This window comes from Lutra lutra, chromosome 17 (genome assembly GCF_902655055.1).
Source record: "Lutra lutra chromosome 17, mLutLut1.2, whole genome shotgun sequence".
Taxonomy (NCBI): Eukaryota; Metazoa; Chordata; class Mammalia; order Carnivora; family Mustelidae; genus Lutra; species Lutra lutra.
Window position 1 is genome coordinate 48408484 of NC_062294.1, and position 22675 is coordinate 48431158.

Sequence of the window (22675 nt, forward strand, 5' to 3'; positions counted from 1 at the left end):
GGAGACTTCCGAGTAAGAGGAGCAGCTGCAGCAAACCAGGTCACCTTTATTAAGCTCGTGTGTATGTGTGTGTGTGTGTGTGTGCGCGCGCACGTGCAGCACATATTTCAGGCCTGGGGCACCACCCCATACAGCTGGTGTGGAAGCAACTTCTGCTTCTCGTTGCAACTGTAGATCCACCGGGGGCGGACAAACACCAAGGAGGGGTTGTCCATCAGGGCCTGCAAGGTGGGGCAGGGCGCATATGGGAACATGTGAGTGAGGAGAGGAGAGAGGTGACACAGGGCAGGTTGGGTGTCCCTTTCCCTGCCCCTCTGGAACCTACCTCCTCAAAACTGGGGTCCCACTCCTGTGCTGTGATCACAAACTGGACCCGGTCGCTCATGTAGTCCTCAAGCTCCCTGGCAGGACACGGAGAGAAGCGGAGAATCAGTGTCCCCAACCATTCTCCAAGGTACCTGCGGCAGGCCCCAACGGTGCTCCCCTGTGCCAGCCTTGCCACAGCCACAATGCCAAGGGCTCCCACCACTGCCACTCCGTTTAGAAGGGGGGCCGGGAGGAGTCCCGTTTTAGAGACAAGAATGAGAGGGAAAGCTACTCGTGCCCACCCTGCATGGTGTGCCCCTTCTCTGGCTCCCACTAGCTTTTCCTCCCACAAGATAGCACCACCCCTCCCTACACCTGCCCCCTCCCCTGCACACTGACCCGTTAAAGGCTGTGACATATCGGCTGAGCTTCCGCCGCTCATCCCCAGGGAACTCTCCGTACAGAAAGAAGTGTTTGCCCTGGAAGAAGTCTGCAGGGGAGAGGGTGGAGGAGCCGAGTGTGAGGCCCCCCGCGTTTTGAAGCCCCAGGCAGGAGCCTCAGAACACTCGGAGCAAGACAGAAGGAGGCTGATGCTGGGGAGGGGTGTTCACGCAATCCTGGCAGAGAGGTCCAGGACAAAAGGTGCTTCACAGCCAGGCCCATCAGAACCTTTTTCCGGGAGCGGGGTGTTTTCCGGTAACTTCTCGGGCTCTGACCTTCAGGACGGCTCTTTTCTTTGTTCCATTTTAACATGGTTCTCCAAACCATGAAGTTTCAATGCCATTTTTAGAGCTTTGGAGGATCAAACTGCTTTCCTGCCCATCACCCACAAGGAGCCTGATGGACACGGCCTCTTCCAATCACCACTCACTCTCCCCTCTGCTCATACCCTGGCTGCCCAGCTTCTCCCTCTATGCTCTGCTGGCCAAGGCTCTGACCCCTGCCCCCATCCCACACCCCCTGCCTTCGTGTTGGGGTGACAAACAGCAATGCCATCACCACCTAGGTGGCCACAGAGATCAGTGCCCACGCCATCTGTGCACTTGGGTGACCTCCCACTCTGAAGAAACCAAGCCTGCAGGGCAGGTGAGGGAGGTGCCGTTCGTACTGGAGTGGAAAGCCAAAGGGGGACATGCCCAGCACTGGGCTGTGATGGATGTGGTCACAGCAGGAAGTCAGGAGGGGGAGCAGAGAGGGAAGGCATGGGAGGATGGATGCCTGTTTCCTAAGGCAACAAGAAGGAAGCAGAGGCAGGGAGTACAGGGGAAGGAGGTGGGGAGACAAGTCCTAAGTCATGGGGAGCAGCTGTGATCTGAGGGCTGGCTGGGGGGGTCACAGCTGAGAATTGAGAAAGTCAAATCCCACTTCGGGAGGCACGGAGGGAGTTCCTACCTGGGAGCTCGGGAACTGGCAGTTCGGGAGACTCTGGGGGACCCTCATTGTCTGTGTTCTCATCTGTGGATCCTGCATACGGGTCCTCGCCATTCTCCCCCTGGTCAGGGGGCTGCTTTTGCTCCCTCTGCTCGGCTACTCTGGGAGAGCCCATGGGGGTGGGGGAAGAGCATTCAGACCAGATCCCCCTCCACCCAAGCCTGGGGCCACCTCAAACCCCGAGCCCCACCTTACCTTCTCAGCTCATCCTCAGTATCTCCAGAATCTTCTGCCCCATTGCCCTGTTCTTCTGTGAGTGGGAGCTTAGTCAATGCAAAGCAACGTGCTTGGTAACCCTCCCTCCCAGTCTCCGGCCCAAGCACCGACACAGGCGTGCTAACCGCTGACCTCACCTGCCCTCCAGGTGCAGTTATCTGGGACCCCCACCCCCCTTAGATGTAGGAATCTGGGTTTCCAGCCTTCTCCTTCCTCAGACCTGGGAGTCCTGGCCCCCAGCCCCTCCTTCTCCCTCAGACTCAAGGATCCCAGCCCTCTCTTCCCTCAGACCCCGGAGTCCAGGACCCCAGCCCCCTCTTCTCTCAAGCCGAAGACCTGAGACGCCAGCCCTTCCTCCCTCAGACCCGGGCCCCTCAGTCTCTGACCTGACTGCTCCCCATCAGTGTCGGTGTCTTCCTGGGGTCCTGGTGAGGCTGGTTTGGTCTCTTCTGGGGTTTTGGGTCTCTGAGGTGAGCTGGGTCCTGCTGCCTGAGGGGGCTTGGTTTTGGTCTGGGGGCGCTGCGGAGGGAGGGAGCAGCCTGCGTGTGAGAGTGTGTTCTTGCAGAAGCCAGGGCTGGAGAGTCTGGGGTGCCACGGCGGACCCAGGGACCCCTGCACTGCACCCTCCCCCACATCAGGGCAGGAGGCATAGGACCTTCTGGGGAAGCTTGGGGGCTTCATCCCCACTGCTGCTGCTGTGAGAGCCCCCTTCGTCCTCGCTGCTGGAGCTTGGTCCTGCCATGAGGTACCTAGGGCAGGAATATGGGCTCAGACAAAGAGCATATGGTGTCTTCCAGGGGAGATGGGGCGGGGGACAGGTGCTCAGCAAGCCACAGCGACTGGCATTTACTAATCACTCAGGATGCCCTGGCCTCCAGCTCTGGACGGACCCCACTGAAGCCGTCGGTCAGCGCAGCCGGCCGCAACAGAGACCTCACCTCCGGGAGGGCAGTCGCCGCCGCATCCGGTGACAGTCCAGCACCCACTCTTTCCGCACGATGCGGCCTCCGAGGCCTAGGACCTGGCTGTACTTGGGGGTGTTGGCAAAGGCGCAGCTGGCGGGGAAGCAGAGGGGAAGGTGTGGTCAGTCAGGTGTGGTCTGAGAAGGGAAAGGGAGAGAGAGACAGGACGGGGGAAGAAGGAGAAGTCAGAGACAGAGAAAGAGACAGATCGGATAGAAACAGAAAAAGACAGGAGACCAAGGGAAAGATGTAGGAATCAGAAAAAGAGGCAGAGAAAACAGAGAACTGAAGAGACAGCCAGATGAGTAGACAGGGAGAAAGAGAAATGAAGACGGAGGAGTCAGAAGGAAATGGGGAAGCGGCGGGGGGCAAGGTGGGGAGGAGGGCACAGGCCTACATAAGGTGGGTGCTGTCTGGAGTCCAGTCCGGCCGATACTTGGCCCCCAGCTCTAGGGCCTTGTCCCGGAGCTCCGAGCGGAAGGGGTTCTGGAAGCCACTCAGCACCACCACCACACCCTGAAGGATCTTCCCCAGCTCCTGCGGGCCAGCTCGGGGTCCTCTGGGCTTGGTGCCTTCTCGGGACTTTCCTGGCACTGTGCCTCGTGCTGGGGCAGGGACTGGGGTGGTGGCCGGGGTGCGGGTGGGAGCTGGCACTAGGGAGGCCAAAGAGTGGATTCAGTTAGTACTGCTGGGACTAAGCCCAGTCCCTCCTCCCCAGACCCAGGGGTCCTGCCCCCAGCCCCCTCCTCGCTCAGACCCAGGGGTCCTAGCCTCAGCCCATCCTCCCTCAGATGCAGAAGTCAGGACCTCCGGCCCCTCCTCCCTCAGACCCGAGGGTCCAGGCCCCCAACCCCTCCTGTCCAAGGACAGAAGAGCACAGGCCCCTTTGAGAACAAGGAAGCCAGCACTCACATTTGGGTCTCTTGACAGTGGGTGGTGAGGGCTGGGCTGATGGTTTGCTGGGTGTCTTCCTTTCTTCTTGGTTCAAATCCAACTTTCTCTTCCCTTTGGGGGACTCCTGAGGCTGAGAGGTTGGGATGACCTGAGCCTCTAGCCTCTCTCTGCCCTCTCCACCCCACCAGGGTCTGAAAGTCTCACCTTGGAGGTGCCGCCTACTGCCCTGGAGACGGGAGAGGCTGAAGAGGCGGCACTAGAGGCCTGCAGGGTGGCAGCTGCGTAGCTGGGTCCTGCCGTGTCACTGGCTGTGGCTACCGAGGGAGAACGTGGAGCCAGGGTGAGAGGGCTGGGCCCTGAGACCCTTCCACTTCTACCCAGGGGACAGAGTGTTGTTCCCAAAGCCCAGTAGTGATACAGGAGTCCAGGCCCCCAGCCACCTCCTCCCTCTGATTCAGGAGTCCCTAGACTCCTTCGCCCTCAGACCCACGCCCAGGTTCCAACCCTGGGCTCACTGAGGACTCAAGCTTCCACACCCACCTGGGGGCGTCTTATTGATCCGGCTGAAGAAGAGGGCGCCGGGTCTCAGGGAGTTGGCACCCTCATCCTCCTCCTTCACGCGGAACTGGCCAAGCTTGGTCACCTTCTAAGGTCTCACAAGGTCAGCACAATAAGGGGCTGTTGGCAGGCAGGGGTGAAGCAGTAGGGAAAAGGCTCTGGGGGGTGATGAGCAGAGCTTACCTGGGGTGAGGCCTCTGCCTCCTCTTTGTCTGGGGGGCTGTGAAACCGTATAAAACTCAGGCCATAGGGGGAGTCCTGGGAACGAAGGGCGGGTGTTAGGAAGTCTGGCCAAAGACAGAGGCCTGGCCCCAAACCCCTTTCACTTGGAGAGACCCTTTATGGCTCTTTGCCTCTTGTGGACAAACATGTCTAGGGAGGTGCCCAGGGGACAATAAGGACGATAATAACATCAAGCTGCTAGTGAGCCCTAACTCTGGGCCGGGCTCGGCTGTAAGCCCTATGTGCACCAGCTCCAACAGCCACGTGGCCAGCAGCAGAGGCTGCTGAGGGTCTGAGCGAATCCTCTCTTGCACGCCCGAATTCCTAACCACAAAAGGGGAGGGAGCACTGAATGCCACGTCTGGGACACAGAAATGCTCTCCAGGCTCTTTTCCACTCTTCCGGCTGGACGCAGAGCCCAGGTCCCTGGATGACTGGCCAAACACCCCCCAAGACAGGACCCCGAGAAGAAGTCTACTTCCACAGTGTGGTATCATGACATACTCGAGTCTTGCTATTACCACAGCTTAGCATCCCTACCTCACGGCAACCCTACGAGGAGCAGGAAACTGAGGCCAGAAAGGTTAAGTCACTTGCCCAAGGTCACACAGCTAAGAAGTGGTGGACCCAGGCGTCTGACTCCAGATCCCATAATGGTAACTGTCAGACTGCTCCTCTGCCAAGTCAGCTGCCCCCTTCTCCCATTCCCCTGAGATCCTGCATGCGCCCTTCCCAGACATCCTCTAGGGAATCACCTATGGGAAGGATCACAAACCCGCTTCAGTGACCTCTGGGAACCAGCCTCCTCCTCATCCCCAGGGGAGACCGGCTGCCCCGTCCTCCCAGCCCTCTGGGACTCCATGCTGGCCCCGGACCGAGGACCCTGCGCCCCCAGCTCCCGCCCCAGGTACCTTGCTGTAAGGCTGGCTGCAAACGATTTTGACGCGGTCCCAGCGCTTCTCCGCTGCTGCCCGGACCAACTTGTCGGGCCCGAAAATGCGAACACGGTTGGGGTTTGAGCCACTGCGGCTCTCAGAAGGGGACATGAAAGACGAGGTGACCAGCAGGACCTGGGGGAAGGAACACTGAAGGAGAACCAGGACTGGCTGACTTCAATGACACCTCCCAGGGGCCGGGAAGAAAGCAGGGGCCTGGGCAGGGTCCAGAGAGTTGCCAGATCTGGCCTGTACCTCCACATGCCTCAAAACCTCTCTTCTCCCTTGCTTCTGGGCTACCGGTCAGTTCCCCCCTGACACAGGCCCCGGGGATCCCTCTATGTCCAGGTCTCCATGAACCACAGCCCAGTTCTTCCACAGGCTCTTCTCTCACTGGCCACAGAGCCCACTCCACGGACCCTCCCAGCAGAGAATAATCACAATGGCTGGTACAATGCTCAAACACCTTTTGGAAATGCACAGCTGAGTTCACGGAAAGCAGAGCAAGTACAAGGGAGGCCAGGCCCGGGAGAACGGAATCCAGGGGGCTAGGAGAGCTGCACCAGCTCTAAGTGGTTCTCCTGGGGCTCAGCACTGGGACGCTGGGCAGAAACATGGCTCCGGTCCAGCCGCTCCTTCTGGGGGGCCCTGCCAGTAGGGGGAGCCACAGAGAGGTCGAGAGGCAAAAGGAGGGAGGCGAGACGTGCTTCTGTGCTCTGGCTTCTGGCGGCCCCTGGTGCATCACCCCTGGTGCACTTCCGCTTTGGCAGCAGCCCTCCCCAGGGCTGCAGGGGGATCTGGTTTCAGCATTTTAACATCTGCGGAGCTGGTATCATCCAGACCCTCTCAGGGATTCCAGCGGGTCTGTGTTTCAGCTCTGTGGAACCCCACTTCAGAGCTTCTAAACGTTGAGGTTTCAGGAATTCCAACCATGTCCTTTTGCTCCCCCCACCCAGGGGGTGGCAGCTGCTCCCCTCATTACTTCTACACGGCACCTGAGTCTTCTTGCCTCCTGGGCTCAATATATAGTCGCTAATTCGTTATGTTAAATTCTCTGTTACGATAACTGGTGTGATTTCAGTTTCTTGGCAGGACCCTGACCCACAGGGCAGGTGGCACTGAGGTTAGTGTTTGCCTGGGTGCTGACTCTGGGTACCAGAGAATGTAATTTTAATGGATGGCGGGGGCTGGGGGTGGTTGGGAACAGAAGATAAAGCCTGGGCTCTGGTCAAGGAAGAACAGTAGCTCCTCATGGACCATCACCCAACTCCAACAGAGCTGAGCCTCCTCAAAGGGCAACACTCTCCGTGAGTAAATTAGGGGAAAATGCCTTGTGGAGTGAGTCGGTGGGAGGCCTTTGCTCTGGAGAACAGAGATCTGGAAGAATCCTAAGCACAAGTCTGTACTCTCAAGAATTTGGAGCAAAAAATTCATATGAGCTATCTGCACGGAAAAACCCAAGCTGAAGACTTTAAGTGGTCCTATGTGCGAAACAAAGGCAGAAAAAAAAATTCTTAAATTCCCTTACCACCTACAGCCAGCCCGCTGACAAGTCCTTGAGACAGGAAGAGTGACATTCCTCTAGGAACTCAGCTGCCTCAATGCTAATACTTTGTTAAGGACAAAAGGCCATCTCAGCCTGACCCCCAGGATCCTCTAAGTGTACTTTTTAAAAGATTATTTATTTATTTATTTGACAGAGAGAGAGAGAGAGAGAGAGAGAGAGAGATCACAAGCAGGCAGAGAGGCAGGCAGAGAGAGAGGAAGGGAAGCAGGCTCCCTGCTGAGCAGAGAGCCCGATGGGGGGATCGATCCCAGGACCCCGAGATCATGACCTGAGCTGAAGGCAGAGGCTTAAACCCATTGAGCCACCCAGGTGCCCCTCTCTAAGTGTACTTTAACAAATAAAACTCCTTTGGAAACGTCCTTTGTCTCTGTCCCCCCGAGATATATGTTGGTAGTCATCCGCCAAGCTTATGACTCACTGATATATATCTGAAGAGTCACAAGACTGAGTTTTTACTAAAATAAATAACCTTTTTCTTAACAATAGCTAGCCCCCTCAGGATCCTGGAAACCTTGTTTCCAAAATACCTGGGAGGCTTACACTATCCCTAAGCCCTTTCCAACTTGAAAGTATATAATGGGCCACTCCTCATGACCCCAGTGCAGCTCTTTCTGTCCCTTGGGTCCTGTCCCCGTGCTTTAATAAAACCAGCTTTTCGCACCAAAGACGTCTCTAGAATTCTTTCTTGGCTTGGCCATCGGCTTCAAACCCTAACATCTTTCCTCCAGCAGACCTGTGTACACAAGATCACCCACGCGGTGGCAGATCCTCTTTGGAGGAATGTACTTCATACCAGGTCCTCAGACATTCCCCACAGACACATTCCCAAAGATCAGAGGTACACACGTACACACGTACACACACACACACACACACACACACACACACACACACACTGTAAGGCATATGGAAACAAGCAGCAGAAACCACAAACTGCAGACTCAGACTCACAAAGGCTGCATCCATTTAAATTATCAAACACAATACAAAAGTACACTTAATAGTTTAAAGAAATAAATGGAGATCCTGACAGTTTGATGAGGGGACAAGGAGAATCAAACGGACCAGGCAATTCTGAAAAAGAGTGGAAGGCCTATGTGCCCAATATTGAAGGATAAGCCATGCCTGGTCCAAGCAGTGCAATTCTCTCTGCCAGTGGCTGGTCGGGGTCGGGCACATGACCCAGTTGGCCAATGTGATATTAAGAGGAAGGCTGCTGGGTCTTCTTATTTATTTATTAAGTAAGTAAGAGAATGTCTCTCTTTTTAGGAAATATCCGCTGTAGTGTACGGGGATAATGTGGAATCATGTTTGCAACTTACTTTCAGTTCACTGAAAAATATGTACCCATGTGTTAACATCTGGGGAATCTGAGTGAAGATTATCAGGGAATCCTTTGTACTACTTTTCTGTAAGTCTGGAATAAATAAAGTTATTGACAAACTGGTTTTATGATTTACATGGAAATAAATGCTAAGGAGCTAGAATAGTCAAGAGACTACTGAAGACCAAGATGGAAGCCCAACACCATCTGATTTCAGTATTTACTATTAGGACAGTGTGGTATTGGCACAAAGATAAACGTACGTATCAATGAAACAGAACAGAGAGTACAGAAATCAACCTACACATATATGTCCATCACTTTGCAATAGAAGAGCCAAAACGGTTCAGTGGGAAAAGGATAATCATTTTTTAAAAGATTTTATTTTTAAGTAATCTCTATACCCAATGTGGGGCTCAAATCTACAACCCTGAGATCAAGAGTTGCATGCTCTACTGACTCAGCCAGCCAGGCACCCAGGAAAATCTTTTTTTTAAGACTTTTTTTTTTAAATGTTTGTTCAACAAACATTTAAAAAAAAAAAAAAAAAGGACCTTGTCCTCTACTTCACACAATATACAAAAGTTCATTTGAAGTGGACCAGAGATGTAAAATCTAAAATTATAAAATTTTAGATATAATTATAAAATTAAGATTAAAAATCTAAAATTATAAAGCTTCTAGAAGAAAACACAGAAGATGACGGTAGGAAGAATCATGGCACCCCATAGAGGTCCATGTGCTATTCCCTAGCACCTGTGAACATAGCAAAAGGGACTTAGCAGATGTGATTAAGTATTCTTTTTTAAGATTATTTATTTATTTATTTGACAGACAGAGATCACAAGTAGGCAGAGAGGCAGGCAGAGAGAGAGAGAGGAAGAAGCGGCTCCCCGCTGAGCAGAGAGCCCGACGTGGGGCTCAATCCCAGGACCCTGGGATCATGACCTGAGCCGAAGACAGAGGCTTTAACCCACTGAGCCACCCAGGCGCCCCTGTGATTAAGTATCTTGAGGTGGGGAGATAAGCCTGGGTTATCCAGGTGGGCCCAGTATCATCACAAGGGTCTTTATAAGGAAGAGCGACACAGGAGAGTCAGAGAAGTGAGGACGGAAGCAGATGTTAGAGTATTGTCATCAGTGCCTTTGAAGACGGAAGGGGCCACAGGCCAAGAAATGCAGGCAGCCTCTAGAAGTTGCGGTAGGTAAGGAAATGGATCCTCCCCTAGGACCTCCAGAAGAAACCCAGCCCTGCCAACACTAAGATTTTAGCCCACTGAAACAGAACTGTAAGAAAGTAAGTTTGTGTTACAGCTTTAAGCCACTGAGTTTGTGTCATTTGTTAGAGCAGCAACAAGAAATTAATACAGAGGGACGCCTGGGTGGCTCAGTTGGTTAAGCAGCTGCCTTCGGCTCAGGTCATGATCCCAGCGTCCTGGGATCAAGTCCCACATCGGGCTCCTTGTTCTGTGGGGAGCCTGCTTCTCCCTCTGCCTCTGCCTGCCACTCTGTCTGCCTGTGCTTGCTCTCTCTCCCTCTCTCTCTTTCTGACAAATAAATAAATAAAAATCTTTAAAAAAAAAATTAATACAGAGAGTATAGTGACTTTGGGACAGACAAATATTCCTTACAGAACCCAAAAGGCACTTAGCAGTAAGAAAGAAAAGAAAAGAGGAGAAACATAGAAAGAGGGAGAGAAGAAGGGAGGGAGGAAAGAAGAAAGAGAAAAAGAAACTTAAAAAAAAACAAACAAAAAAACACCTTGATTGGACTTCATCAGCTCAATCAAAAAGCACTGTTAAGATAATGGAAAGGTCAGTATACAGACCACAATGAGCACTGAGTGAGGCACAGGAGTGTTGAATCATTACATTGCACACTTTAAACTACTATAACACTGTATGGTAATTGTGCTTTAATTAAAAAAATTTTAAAGATAATGAAAAGGCAAGTCACAGACTGGGGGAAAAATCTGCAACACATGTATCTGGGAAAAAAAAAAAGAAAGAAAGAAAAAAATAAATAAGCCCATGATTAACATCCAGGACAAACAAACAAACAAACAAAACAATAAAAAACAAGCAAAAGACCTGAATAGACACTTCATAAAGTAAGATAGGCTAGTAAGTACATGAAAGGTTACACGATGTCATTACTTGTCAGGAGAATGCAACTTAAAGCCATGATAAAATACCAACATGTGCGATCTGAATGGCTGAAATTTAAGAAATTAACGACTGGCAACATCACGGACAGGTAAGGATACGGAACAACTAGAACTCTCAGTTTCCACTGAGGGGAACGTAAAATGGTACAACCACTTTGCAAACTGTCAAGTCCAGTAAGGTTAAGACATCCATTTACCCTAAGAGAACGTAACTGCACTCGTAGATATTCACCCAGAAGAGATCTCCATGCAGAGGCTTGTACAAAAATGTTCACAGCAGCTTGTGCCCACCCACAAGAGAATGGAGAAACAAACCGTGGTCTCAGCAAATGGAAGAATCTCGAAAATCAGGACATGGTGAAAAAAACCAGCCATTAAAAAAAGAGCAAATTCCATTTATATGAAACTCTACCACCGACAAAACTAGTCTGTAGTGACAGAAGAGACCAGAGGCTGCCTGAGCTGGCAAAGGTGCGGGGATGGGGCGTGACTGCAAAGGGGTGTGAGTGACCTCCCCAGGATGCTAGTAATGCTCAGTGTCTTAACTTGGGGGCCCGTTACACTGGTGCATACAGTTGTCAGAACTCCTTGACCTGTATACTAAGATCTGCGCATTTTATTGTACGTAAAATATACTTCAACTATAAACAATTTCTCACTGCAAGGAAAAAACTCATCTCATAGAAAACTGGTTTACTGTTTACTTAAATTATAAACTTGCTTTTTCAAGTAGGTTTATTTCTACCCCAAGACATTTTGTGGATTAACAGCTGGCTAACTATGGTCTCACTAACACAGCTCTAATGAATTCAACCAGTAGGGAAAAGATCATACCAACTTTTAAAATATTTGTAACAGAGCAGGGCACCTGGATGGTTCAGGCAGTTAAGTGGCGACTTCTGATTCTGGCTTGAGTCATAGTTTCAGGGTCCTGGGCCAGAGCCCCATGTCGGGCTCCAAGCTAAGCGGGGAGTCTGCTGGAGATTCTTCACCTCTCCCTCTGCCCCCAGCTCTTCACACTGACACATTCTTTCTCCCAAATAAATAAAATAAAATAAAGGCATCTGGGTGGCTCAGTCAGTTAAGCAACTGCCTTCAACTCAGGTCATGATCCGGGGTCCTGGGATCGAGCCCATGCCAGGCTCCCTGCTCAGCGGGAATTTTGCTTCTCCCTCTCCAGACTCTGTCCTCCCCCGCTCCACACTTGATTTCTCTCTCTCTCAAATATATAAAAACTTTAAAAAATAAAAATATCTGTAATAGAGCAAAAAGCATCCCTTCTTGTAAACATTTGTCCCATATGAAGTGACTAACAGAGGCATCCCAATCAATGCGGAATCTCAACTTGCCAGGACATCTGTGAGAACCTCGGGAACCAGAGAAAAGCGGTTTTGCTCTTAAGCAGTGGCGTCCCTTAGACCAGACAAGTATGTCTAGTTATGCCCCCGCCCCCGATGCAAATGTGGGTCTCTACCCTGGTGTGCAGTTTTTAACCTGTGCCTCCTCCTCTAGAGGGCAGAGGGCAGTGTGACTCATCTCTACACCAGCCAGGCACCTACCCCAGGGGGAAGGGGGTGATGGGGCACCTGGGGCAGGGATCAGCACGGGGCCCATCTTAAAGCCCTGCTTACCTCGTAGTCTTGCTCCCCAGTGCCTCCGGCTGAGCTCCCCACCAGCACCTCCACGAAGGCCGAGCCGTCATTGCCGATGTCCACGCTGTGTATCTGTTCCTCCTTCTCCAACTGCGGGAGGGGGAGAGCCACTGTCAGTGCTTGGGCTGCCCCTGGCCTCACTGTGGAGCCTCGGGAGAGGGATGACCCCCCATCTGGGCTGCCACATCTCCTTGTAATGTCAGCTCAGTGACTGTGGGTGCCAGGGTGAGGGGTGTCACCATGTCCCTCTCATGTAGCACAGGGCATGGCCCAGAGTAGGAGCTCAGAAAATTTTCCCTGGATGAATGCATAAGCCCCCATGCTTGCCTCCCCAATGCCTCCAGACTCTGCCAGATCTGTGTGGAACCTGCCACCTTAGAGCTCTCCTTGACACCACCTGCCAGGCTTCCGATTTCATTCAAATAACCATGCATACAAATGGCACATCTGTCCCATCTCCCTGGTCACATAGGACTCTGAGGAAGCTCCCTCAGGGTACGGGCCTGGTGTAGTTTTGCTCACCAAGGATTCCTGGGTTTGAATCCCAGCTCTGCCATACACTGCCGAAATGGCCATTTCAGCCAATCTCTTGGAGCCTCGGTATCCTCATCTGTAAAATGGGGAAAATCCCCAACTCCAGGAGTACACGCGCGAATACCAGGCCACACTGCACCGCATGTAGGAGGCACTGTGCCCGGCCGGTCAGGAGGCACTGTCAGTCAATCCTCCATAATTACTTTTTTTTTTTTTTTTTTAAGATTTTACTGATTTGAGATAGAATGAGAGAGAGAGAGAGAGTGCACAAGCACGGAGAGCAGCAGGCAGAGAGAGAAACAGTCTCCCTGCCAAGCAGGGAGCTTGATGCGGGGCTCGAACCCAGGACACTGGGATCATGACCTGGCTGAAGGCATAAGCTTAACCCCCTGAGCCACTCAGTGCCCTGTAATTACTTTTTTTTTTTTTAAGATTTTATTTATTTATTTGACAGAGATCACAAGTAGGCAGAGAGGCAGGCAGAGAGAGAGGGGGAAGCAGGCTCCCCGCTGAGCAGAGAGCCCAATGCGGGGCTCGATCCCAGGACCCTGGGATCATGACCTGAGCCGAAGGCAGATGATTTAACCCACTGAGCCACCCATGCGCCCCGCTGTAATTACTTTCTGAAGGAAGAAAAGAGTAATCTATGTGGAGGAAGGCTCCCCACCAAGGCTCTGCCATTCCTGTCTTGACAGTTAAAGGCACAGAAAGCCATGTGAGGGTGGAAGGCAGTTAGGAACGGCTGACCCAATCTACTCTCCAGTTTCAGGCTCTTCTCTTTGGCTTCTAGAATCACAAGCCATCATAGCTCTCAAAGGTACCTAGTCCACAGCCCCAGGAGCATCCGACGCTCCAGACGGCCCTATCACCTGCCATCGAGAGGTTGCCCAGACTTTGCCTACCCGCCGCCACAAACAGGAACATCCCTACAAGGGAGGAAGGAGCCTGGACTTCGGGGGAGGCGAGCCTGGGTTCAAATCCAACCCTGCCATTTCCAAGCTGTGCAAGCCTGGGGGCCACGCAACCTCTCTGAGCGATGGTTTCCTTTTGTGTGGAACAGGCGGGCTGTCATAATAACCCTCCTTCTGAAAGGAGCTGAGATGACTCACAAAAATAACACTGCAGGAGCACTTGCAGCAAACACTGAGGCGCTCACGTTGCAGCAGACACGTAATCCGTGCATCTCCTCTCCTCCCAACCGCTCTGCCAGGCGGGGGCTATTATTACCTCCACTTAACACACAAGCAACCGGAGACAGGAAGCAGTTATGTAACTTCCCCACGGTCACACAGCTGGTGAGTGGCAGAGCGGGGCCTGGAGCTCAGGAAGGCTGGTTGGGGTCCACATGCACTCCTCTGCCACATCACAGGTACGCTGGGGAAAGAGGCGGTGCTGAGGGAACGGGCTCCCCCTGCCTTCACAGCTCTGAACCCTGGGACGGTGTGCGGTGCTGTCTATATACACAGGTCCTCCTGCCACACTTGATGGCTCTCCTCTAGCCGTGCTGGCCTTCCTTCCATCCCAAGAACAGAATGGCTCCTTTCCACCACAGGGCCTTTGCACTTGCCATTCCCCCTGCCTAAACCACTTTTCTTTTTCTTCAGTTATCACCACTTAATATTATGTAATAATGCTTTTTGTTTGCATTTGTCTAGCATCTGTTTCCCCCACCAGACTTTTAAGCTCCATGAGGGCAAAGACAATATCTAAGTCATTTCCCACTGTGTCCTGAACACTGAACAGTGTATGGTCTGTGTAATCCTAGAGCAAAGAGTTTCACCTTACCCCTTGTGCCTCAGTTTCCTAACCTGTAAAATGGGCACAGTGACAACTTCTAACAGCGAGAGTCATTGTGAAGATTCAAATGACGGCTACATGTGAAGCCCCTTGAATAGTGCCTGCCACAGACCAAATGCTCCATAAGTATCAGCTGACACTGTTCCCACAGAAAGCCTTTCATACGTTCTTGATGGACAGATGGAAACCAGAGAGATGGAAAGCACCTGGCAACCATTTGCTGAAGGAACAAATGCCCCCTGAGTTGTAAATTGGGCTCTACTCTTCCTGACCAAGTGGCTTTGGTGAGGTAGTTTCCTCAAGGTCTGCATTTGTCACAAAGGAATCATCATGACCAACACTTTCAGATTCTCACTGTGTGCCGGGGCCCTGGTGTCCTTGTTTCCTACTGATGCTGGAACAGATGACCACAAGCTCACTGGCTAAAAACAGTACCTCTTACAGATCTGGAGGTCAGAAGCCTGAAATTTGGTCTCACAGGGCTTCAATCCAGGCGTCAGTGGGGCTGCATTCCTTCTGGAGGTTCTAGGGGAGAATCTATTTCTGCGCCTTATTTCCAGCTTCTAGAAGCCACATGCATTCCTCATCTTGTGGCCCCCTCCTCCGCCTCCAAAGCCAGCAAGGGCATCACTCCAGCCTCTGTTTCCCTCTTCATGTCTCCTTCTCTGGTTCTCCTGCCTCCCTTTTTCCCTTATAAGGACCCCTGTGAGGACGCTGGGTCTCCTCTTCCTCCTCCTCCTCCAAATAACCCAAGCTAATCTCGCTATCTCAAGATCCTTAACTTCATCATGTCCATAGCGTCCTCTCTGCCCAGGTTCTAGGGATCAGGATGTGGACATCTTTTAGAGGCCATGACTCTTATCTATCATGACTGGCTGAGCTCTTTGTGGGCCGGGCATCGCTGAATCCTCACCACACAACTACCTTAGAAGGAAGGGTCTGTTACCTCTCCCGGTGTTACAGATGGGCGAACAGGCTCAGACAGGTTAAAGAAATAGTTCACATGTCACACACGGCTAACGATGGAGAAAAATTTGACCCAGCAGCTGCCTGCCTACAGCCTACACTCCTTCTCAACTCTCCTATTTCAACCCTCGAGGTAAAAAGCCACTATCTTGAGGCACCTGGGGGACTCAGCCATTAAGAGGCTGCCTCCAGCTCAGGTCATGATCCCAGGGTCCTGGGATCAAGCCCCGCATCGGGCTCCCTGCTCAGCAGGAAGCCTGCTTCTCCCTCTCCCACTCCCCCTGCTTGTGTTCCCTCTCTTGCTGTGTCTCTCTCTGTCAAATAAATAAATAAAATCTTAAAATTTTTTTAAAAAGCCACTATCTTTACCTCTCTTCCGTGACAAAGCACAATGCTCAATATGTACTTTGAGTGAATGATTTTTTTCTGCATACATACTTCTACTTTGAACACGCCCACATACTGCCTTGTATTTCCTCTTGGTGGTAAAGAATTTCCAACTACTCTGTTCCCACACGGAGACAACCCAAACGTCCATCAGTTTATGAGCGGACATACATCATATGGTGTATCCACTGATGGAACAGAAAAGGCTGACACATGGGACAACACGTAGGAACCATGAGCGCGTGCTCGGTGAGAGAAACCAGACACAAGGGTCATAGTGTATGATCCAGTTTACGTGAAAGGTCCAGAAGGGACAAATCTATAGAGACAGAAAGTGGATCAGAGGTTGCCAGGGGCAGCTTGGAGAGCAGGGGAATAAGGAGAGGCTGTTGAATGGTGATGAGGTTTCTTGGGGCGATGAAAATGTTCTCGACTAGCGGCAGTTGATAGCTGAAAGCTGTCAAGATGCCAAAACCCACTGAACTGTATGCTTTAATATGGTTGAGATGGTGAATTTCATGTTATGTCAATTTTATCTTTAAAAAAATGTGGGGCAACTGGCCTCAGTTGGTTAAGCACCTGACGACTGATCTCAGCTCAGGTCTTTATCTTAGGGTTGTGAGCTCAAGCCCCACACTGGGCTACACACCAACTTTAAAAAAAAAAAAAATGAGTGTTGTGTTTGTGGTTAGGAGATGGGCTCAAGCATGAAATGCCAGTCATCCGTGGCCAGGTTCACGTGCACCATTCTCAGGAAGGCATAACTCATGACAGGAAAACAAATGGGGCTGGGAAGGCTCACAAAGTTCCCAAGAGACACTGTGTTAAAAAACTGTTCCATGTCCAGGAAAGGCAGGGTTATGCTCCATTTAAAGGAATCAGATAGAACTTTACCCAGTGCCAGTAGATCTCCAAGATCTATTGTTATTTGAAAGAAAGTGGGGGGCAGGGAGGAGGAGGAGAACGGTGCATATACAATGTACTTGGTGGAAGAGGCGGACAAACTGTTTATGGGGGCTCAGCGACCCCAGAGGGCCAGGTGAGAAACTGCCAACAGTGCTGCCTATGGAGGAAGCAGGAGGGGGTGGGAGCAAGCAGAGAGAGGGGTGTAAACCCTTTTGTGCCTTTTAAATTTTGTACCATATACATAGAATACTCATTCAAAAAGTTAATAAAACTGGGGCATCTGTGTGGCTCAGTTAGTTAAGCCTCTGCCTTTGGCTCAGATCACGATCCCGGGGTCCTGGGATCGAGACCCTTATAGGGTTCCCTGCTCAGTGGGGGGTCTGCTTCTCCCTCTCCTTCTGCCCCTCCCCCCTGCTCCTTCTCTCTCTCTCTCTCTCTCTCATATAAATAAATAAATAAAATCTTTAAAAAAAAGTTACTAAAACTGCAGTGGTGTTCTCCAGCTATTGAGTACTATACGGAAATGAGAACAAGCCATCCACAGCTACACCCACCGACAGGATCGAAATAACAAACACGCTGAGTGACAGCAGCCACAGATGTCTATACCGTGTGCTTCCATCTACACAAAATTCAAAACGAGGCAAAATGAACCTGTGCTACTAAAAATCAGGATGGAGGGCGCCTGGGTGGCTCAGTGGGTTAAAGCCTCTGCCTTCGGCTCAGGTCATGATCTCAGGGTCCTGGGATGGAGCCCCGCATCGGGCTCTCTGCTCAGCGGGGAGCCTGCTTCCCTTCCTCTCTCTCTGCCTGCTTGTGATCTCTGTCAAATAAATAGATAAAATCTTAAAAAATAAAAATAAAAATAAAAATCAGGATGGTGGTTACCCTGTGGGGGGCAGTGACAGGAAGGAGCGAGGGGGGTCTGAGGGCCTGGGCCCCTCCTGTGACTCGGGGGTGGGTGGGGAGTACGAAGGTTGCAGTCCGGGAGGATTCGCTGAACCGTGCCCTTCGCGGTACACCTGTTACACATTAAAGAAGCAAAGAACAGCTTAAAACACCACAAGGGCAAACTGAGTGGTCAGAGAGCCACTGAAAAACCACCACGAGCGCCACATTGCTACTAGGCATTTCTTCCAAAGAGCGAACGTCAGCGGGGCCGCAGAGCTACCTGGACCCCATCCCAGCCATGCCCTCCCGCCCAGGAGCAGTGAGCCCAGAGGCTGGAACTCCCTCCGGGAGCCGCTGACCGGTTAGCCACGCAGCCTCTGTCGTCAGCGGCGGCAAATAAAAGAGGTGTGTGTGCGGCCATCATGAGCAGGGGGTTGCACCCTGTGTGGCAATCCAGATGTTGCATAATAGAGTTGGGAGGAAAACAATACAGGGCAGAACACTCCCCGGGTTAGTCCATAGGAGTCGGTGTCCGGACACGTCTGCCTTTCCACTCGCTTAATAAGAACAGAATTAGTGTTAGGTGAATTCGGAGTCACACTGCATACTGGGCATCACCAAACACAATCAGATCGCCCCAGGTGTCTCTCACGTGGGATAAATTAACAGCCGCTATGATACACTTGCCCCTGCCCCGTGTGCTTTATTCTCAATGAGGGAAGCAGGCTTCTGTGAGAAGCTAAGTCCACTTCTGGACGTCCTTTGTTCAGAGCCCTTCAGCTCCCAACTCATCCAGAGTAAAAGCTCAAGTACTCAAGTACTCACAGGGGCCCATTGGGGGCCCTCCAACCCTGACCCATTAGCTCATCTCTCCTCCCTCCTCCCCTGCCCAGCTCCACTGCGCTCACACTGGGCTCTTTGCTGTTCCTCCAGCATGCCAGGTCACCTCCAAGTCTGTTTCCTCCCCAGATCTCTGTGTAGCTCACTGTGCTCAATGACACCTGCTCAGGGAGGCCTTCCTGGATCCCACGTCATGATCTCAGGGTCCTGGGATCAAGCCCTACATCGGGCTCCCTGCTCAGTGGGGAGTCTGCTTCTCCCTCTACCTCTGCACCTCCCCCAACTTGTGCTCTCTGTCTCTCAAATAAACAAATAAAATCTTTAAAAAAAAAAAAAAAAAAACAAAACCAGGCACCTGGGTGGCTCGGTTGGTTGAGCGGCTGCCTTTAGCTCAGGTCATGATCCTGGAGTACCAGGATCGAGTCCCTCATCTGGCTCCCAGCTCCATGGGGAGTCTGCTTCTCCCTCTGACCTTCTCCTCTCTCATGCTCTCTCTCTCGAATAAATATTAAAAAATAATAATAAAAGAAAAAAAGAAAAACCTCTTGCCATTGCCTCCACCCCCAGCTGGAGCATTCCCCTCTCCTCTCAAGGGTTTAAGTTTCCTCCATAGCATTCACCATCCATCTGACGTGCTTTCCACATTGGTCTGTCAGTCTTTCCCTCCTAACATGAAAGCTCCACAGAACTAACATATTTTGGTCTCATGCGTCTTTGTACAGCCCCAGGACCTAAAACAGTGCTTGGCCTATAGAAGGTGCTTCATAATTACTCAGTGGATGAATGAACATGAGAATCCATTCACTCCGAAGTCTATAGGTCCTGCCCCCATGCTGACAACTTCCACACCTCTGTCTTCATCTAGGTCCCGTTCCGATTTCTGACTGCGGCCTGGACCCCAGGTGTCCCGAAGTCACGGCACACCTGCACATCCCAACTGAAGGTATCACCTTCTCAAGCTGCCACTTCTCTGGGTTTCCCATTTCAGCGACAGCTACAATATCTCCCTCGGTATCCCAGACCAGAGAGCCCTGTGCTTCGCTCTGGCCCCTCTGGTTCCTGCATCCCTGTCACGTCTCTCCTGCCTCTGGTCTGTCTGCTCCCATTGCAACTGGGGTACAGAATGGAATGTGATTCTCCCAGGGTCACCTGATCCTAAGAGAGCCCCGGAGAATCATCACCCAGTAATAAAAACACGAATCCCTCCCTTTATACAAACATCCACCTGTTGACAGAGCACGTTTACAGACATTATGTCACCACATTCTCACAATGACCCTGGGCTCAGATCTCATTATTCCCAATGGACAGGTGAGAAAACAGGTTCAGAGAAATGAAAAAATGTGCCCGAGGTCACAGAATGAGTAAGAGGGAGAGACGGGGACTTGAATCCAGGTTCCAAGACTAAATCGTGAGCAACCCGTACCCTCCCTCAGTTTATATATTTATTTGTCTGTTTGTTTTGTACCTCCCTCAGTTTAAAACACTGGCTCTTAGCCAAGTGCCATAACCTCTCTGGGACTCAGTTTCCTCATCTCTCAAATGGAGATAATACTAAACTCTAGGTCATGGGGTTTTTATAGATTCAGTATGAGGTGATCCACATGAGGTGTTCAAAACCAGAACTGGCAGTTTCAATGTTGAATCAAGGCCAGCTCTCATTATTATTACTCTGCTAAGGACTGAGGAGATGTTTAAATGTCTAAAATCAGAAAGTCTTATAGGACCGCATATTTTTCCGGGGGAGGGAATCCTCAGCTTCTCTCTAATTCTTGAAAAGGCTCTGTGAGCCCAGATTTTTTTGGAACCACTGGGCGAGAGAGGGACCAAGAAAATGTTTGACACAATCACGTAAGCCTTGCTCTGCAACACCCCTCCCCAAAGACCCTTCCGTTCAGAAGGAGTGTCAAGATCAAGAAAGCCAGTGTGTGGGGCGCCTGGGTGGCTCAGTGGGTTGGGCCGCTGCCTTCGGCTCGGGTCATGATCTCAGGGTCCTGGGATCGAGCCCCGCATCGGGCTCTCTGCTCGGCAGGGAGCCTGCTTCCTCCTCTCTCTCTGCCTGCCTCTCTGCCTGCTTGTGATCTCTCTCTGTCAAATAAATAAATAAAATCTTATAAAAAAAAAAAAAAAAAGCCAGTGTGTGACAAAGTGTCCAGAGCACCAATGTGGGTCTGAGCCTTAGCACACCCTGACTGATGGTGATAAGGGCCCCTGCATCACACCAAGCTTGTGAACAGCGACACCATCCAGGCCAGTACCCAGCACAGAGCAGATGCTTCAAACACGCTTAGCCCTCTCTCCTCCCACCAGTTTCTTATCTGTGACAGCAACAGCCCGTTTGGAATTCTGTAACCATCTGGGGTCAAACCACGCTTTCCTCCGTGCCTCCCTCCAACTTCACAGCATTGGGATGAAGAGTGGGTGAGAGCACACAGAAGAACCTGGCAAGCATTCTAGAATGGCACTTAGCCTGGCCATGTCACTCCTCCCCCACTCCTGCTTCAGTTTCCCCATCTTTAAAATGGGGCTGATGGGTTTCCATGATCTTCCAAAACACCTTCCAACCCTGAGCCCACTAACTTTAGAAGGCAGGATACTGAAAATGATTCACTCTGTTCCAGCTGAGGAAACTGAGGCCCAGAAAATAAAAGCAACTACCCGGGCCACACATTGATTCCTATGGCCATCCTGGCCTAGTCCTGGAACCACCTTTGTCCTCTGCTAAGGGGCACAGCAATCACACTGCCCATTTTCCAGGTAAGGAAGCTGAAGTCCAGAAGAGAGAGTGTCTTAACCCACTGCCAGTTGGCTCAAGAGCGGTGTCTGGACCCTGAGTCTCCAGACTCCTATAGGAAGGAGACGAGGGAGGGCAGGATCACCTGGAGCACCACCGAGATGGTCTTCTCGCCTGCCTTGGCTGCTCGCCATTTTCGGTAAGTGTCCGCCTTGAGAAGGTTTTCTGCACAGTGGGTCTGGAGATAAGCGTGGAAAAGGAAAAGTAAGGGTACAGGGAAGAGAGCTCTGTCCCCGACTCTCAGATTATTCCTTTGAGTCCTCCCGAGCCCTCTGCACTACCCCAGATCTAAAAGTCCCCGTTAATCCCACCACATCCTGCCTCGAGTCCCTCTATAACATTTTCTCCTGGATGCTCCCCAGTTCCTCCTTTCCTGACTGGAAGTTCCCCTATTCCACATCTCTCCCAGAATTCCCTCATCGTCTCCTGGAATTCCCCCACGACCCGCCATAGACTTCCGTGAAGTTCCCTTTCACACTCCCAAAGTTCCTGCAGTTACCCCGCATGGATTCCCTGACGTCTTCCAACCTCCCCCCAAGCCAGCTCCTCACCAAGTCCTGGCTACTGCAGGACACCACATGGCGGAGACGGATCTCCGGCATGTCAACGTCTTGGGCTTCGCCTGGCGCGAAGGATGAAAGAAGGTCCGAGTTTGGGGGGCGTTCGGGGCGGGGCGGGGGTGGGGGTAACTCCCTGCGCGGGCTGAAGTGCGCAAGCGCACAGGCCTCGGGCCTTTCAAACCGCGGCGCGCCGGCTCTCGCGTCGACGCCGCGCAGGCCCAGTCGCGCCTCTCCAGAGCGAGGCTCTTAGTTCCCTAGCAACGGGCTTTCCTCTAAGCCCCGCCTCCCGTCGACGTTCACACGCTGCTTTCTGGGCGCCTGGCAACAGGAGCGGCCTCCGGGATTGGCCCTTAGAAAAAATTCGCCATTCTCATTGGACGACGCAATCACCACCCAAACTGAAGCCTTAGGAGTACGCAGACCTGACTGGTTTTTCTCAGGGAACCCGGTGCATACCGCTACGGGATCCTTTCCAGCGGTTCTTACTGTTACACTCTTCCCCGCTATCCCACAGCCATGCACACACGAACAAAATATCCGATCTCTCCAGGGTTATGCCCGAGGCTAAGAAAGAGTGGATCAAAGACCTAAATAAGACCCAAAGTATGCATCCAAACCAGATACACCCAAGCTAGAATGCTTTCACCGATGCCTCAGTTTCCCAATATGTGACCTGTGGGCATCTGTCTCCTACCACGCCCGCCCCTGCCTGTTGACAGGCATCCCTCTGTTCGGTCCCCGTGAGACCCAAAGGTGCAGCCCCAGGC

General features: G+C 51.8%; 1 protein-coding gene across 4 annotated transcripts; it reads right to left on the minus strand.

The window, feature by feature from the left end:
* Positions 1 to 26: 26 nt before the first annotated feature.
* Positions 27 to 22095, minus strand: XRCC1 (X-ray repair cross complementing 1). 4 transcript variants are annotated; one of them, XM_047711922.1, is made up of 17 exons: positions 21900 to 22095; positions 21434 to 21526; positions 12213 to 12323; positions 5501 to 5659; positions 4551 to 4625; positions 4350 to 4455; positions 4014 to 4123; positions 3828 to 3939; positions 3313 to 3568; positions 2892 to 3008; positions 2609 to 2702; positions 2340 to 2472; positions 1933 to 1987; positions 1699 to 1838; positions 706 to 796; positions 326 to 401; positions 27 to 221 (listed from the first exon to the last, which is right to left on the minus strand). In XM_047711922.1, exons 1-17 carry the CDS (start codon positions 21948 to 21950, stop codon positions 108 to 110), a joined length of 1893 nt encoding a protein of 630 aa, XP_047567878.1. In that variant the 5' UTR covers positions 21951 to 22095; the 3' UTR covers positions 27 to 107. The 4 variants fall into 4 exon arrangements, with proteins under 4 accessions (XP_047567878.1, XP_047567875.1, XP_047567876.1 ...); XM_047711919.1 differs by having other exon boundaries at positions 1933 to 1984; positions 21900 to 22070; XM_047711920.1 differs by lacking the exons at positions 21434 to 21526; positions 21900 to 22095 and adding an exon at positions 13670 to 13802.
* Between the last annotated feature and the right edge of the window lie 580 nt (positions 22096 to 22675).